Genomic DNA, 1658 nt, shown 5'->3' with positions numbered 1-1658 from the left:
TACTAGAATAAGATTTAATCTTTCTTATTAATGTTAGTATGTTTTGGATATTATTATTACTATTTTTTACAGAATATGATATATTTTTATTGTAGTTATTTTTTATTAAAGGAAACAATAATTTATTTAATTAGACAACCTCTCAAAGTTTCAAAGTTTTAATGTTTCTTGACAGCAATTTGTTTTCTTAGGTATACCACCTTGGACACTCATGACTCATATAACCATTAGGGATAGGGCAACTTCGTAATTTGGCCAGTCCAAAAAATTCAGCCTACATAAAAGAAATAACAGTACCTTCCCAAACTCGTTGGCCAAAATCATTAAAAAAAAAACTCATAATCTAACCATTGGATGTCATGAGTTTGAGGGGACTATTGAGAATAGTAAAGATATATAGTTTTCAAGAAAAGTCTCAAGAAAACAAAGTTCAATCCAATTAGTTAGTTAGATGTTGAGTCTTCTGTATGTTTCTGGTCTTGATTTCTTTTCTTGGCTGTTCTGGTTTTTTGGGTAACAAGTGTTGAGGCTTTTCTGTTATTAATAGATCCCCTCTCTGGTGTAAAGGAGAACACTTGAATGCAATAATATCACACATTTGAATTTATAAATTCTTGTTCAATCCTTCTTAGTGCAGTTTACATTTTCTCTGCATAATTTCTGTTGAAGAGTATTGTTCATACAAGACTCTTCACAGATACATATTAGCTGAGTTCTTATTATTATAATTACATATTTAACTAGAATACCATGGTATTAAATTATGAATGTGGGTAACTGGAACAAAAAACAAGATGAGAATATGACGATGAAGAAGTTATGGTTGATAAGGAGTGGCAATGACGCACAAGGGATGTTTTCTTGCAATTGCCAAGCCAGGGACTTCAGTCATGTCGAGATCCTCAGGCTTCATTCCATCGGGGAGTTGCCAATTGAAATGGTAAAGTAAGAGAGCCAAAGGAAGTGTAATGCTGGCCACACCGAAATTCATACCAGGACAGATTCTCCTTCCTCCCCCAAATGGTAAATACTCAAAGTTATTCCCTTTGTAATCCAACGAACTATCTTCAAACCTCTCAGGTATGAAACTCTCAGCATCATGCCAGTATTGGGGATCTCTTCCAATTGCCCACACGTTCACCATCACCCTCGTCTTCACTGGTATATCATACCCATGGATGTTGGTTGCTTCGGTGCATTCTCTAGGGATCAACAATGGAGTTGGACAGTGTAACCTTAGTGTCTCCTTCACCACTAGCTTCAAGTAACTTAGTTCTTCAATATCACTTTCTTGAATTGTTTTCTTTCCTTTAAGTGCTTCCCTTAATTCGGCTTGTAACTTTGCCATCACTCTTGGGTTCTTCATCATTTCTGACATGCCCCATTCTAATGTTGCTGCCGAGGTATCCATTCCAGCAGCGAATATGTCCTATAAACAGTTGATTTTCTTTTCTTTAGTTTTTTATTTTGGAAAATGAAAACACGATGAAATACTAAAAATCAATGAAAGAGAGAAGCAATTACTAAAACAAATATGTATTTGTACACTAAAATCAGTGATTAAAATCAACAATCAATGTATTTATATATAAATATATATGTGATTTAATTTATTTTCAATATATATTTATATTCTAATTTTTTAACATATATTTTAT

The 1658-nt window shown here is 33.2% G+C and overlaps 1 protein-coding gene across 1 annotated transcript in view; it reads right to left on the bottom strand.

Annotated features, from left to right (window-relative positions):
* Nucleotides 576-1658, bottom strand: part of LOC107642835 (cytochrome P450 71D8) — a 5504-nt gene continuing 4421 nt past the window's right edge. The window contains exon 2 of the mRNA XM_016346321.2: nucleotides 576-1429. Within this exon, the coding sequence (XP_016201807.1) occupies nucleotides 818-1429 (612 nt within the window). The 3' untranslated portion in view covers nucleotides 576-817. The remainder of the gene's footprint in view (nucleotides 1430-1658) is intronic.

Source organism: Arachis ipaensis, chromosome B05 (genome assembly GCF_000816755.2).
Source record: "Arachis ipaensis cultivar K30076 chromosome B05, Araip1.1, whole genome shotgun sequence".
Taxonomy (NCBI): Eukaryota; Viridiplantae; Streptophyta; class Magnoliopsida; order Fabales; family Fabaceae; genus Arachis; species Arachis ipaensis.
The sequence above is the reverse complement of the archived record's forward strand: the minus strand, read 5'-3'. Positions and strand labels throughout refer to the sequence as shown.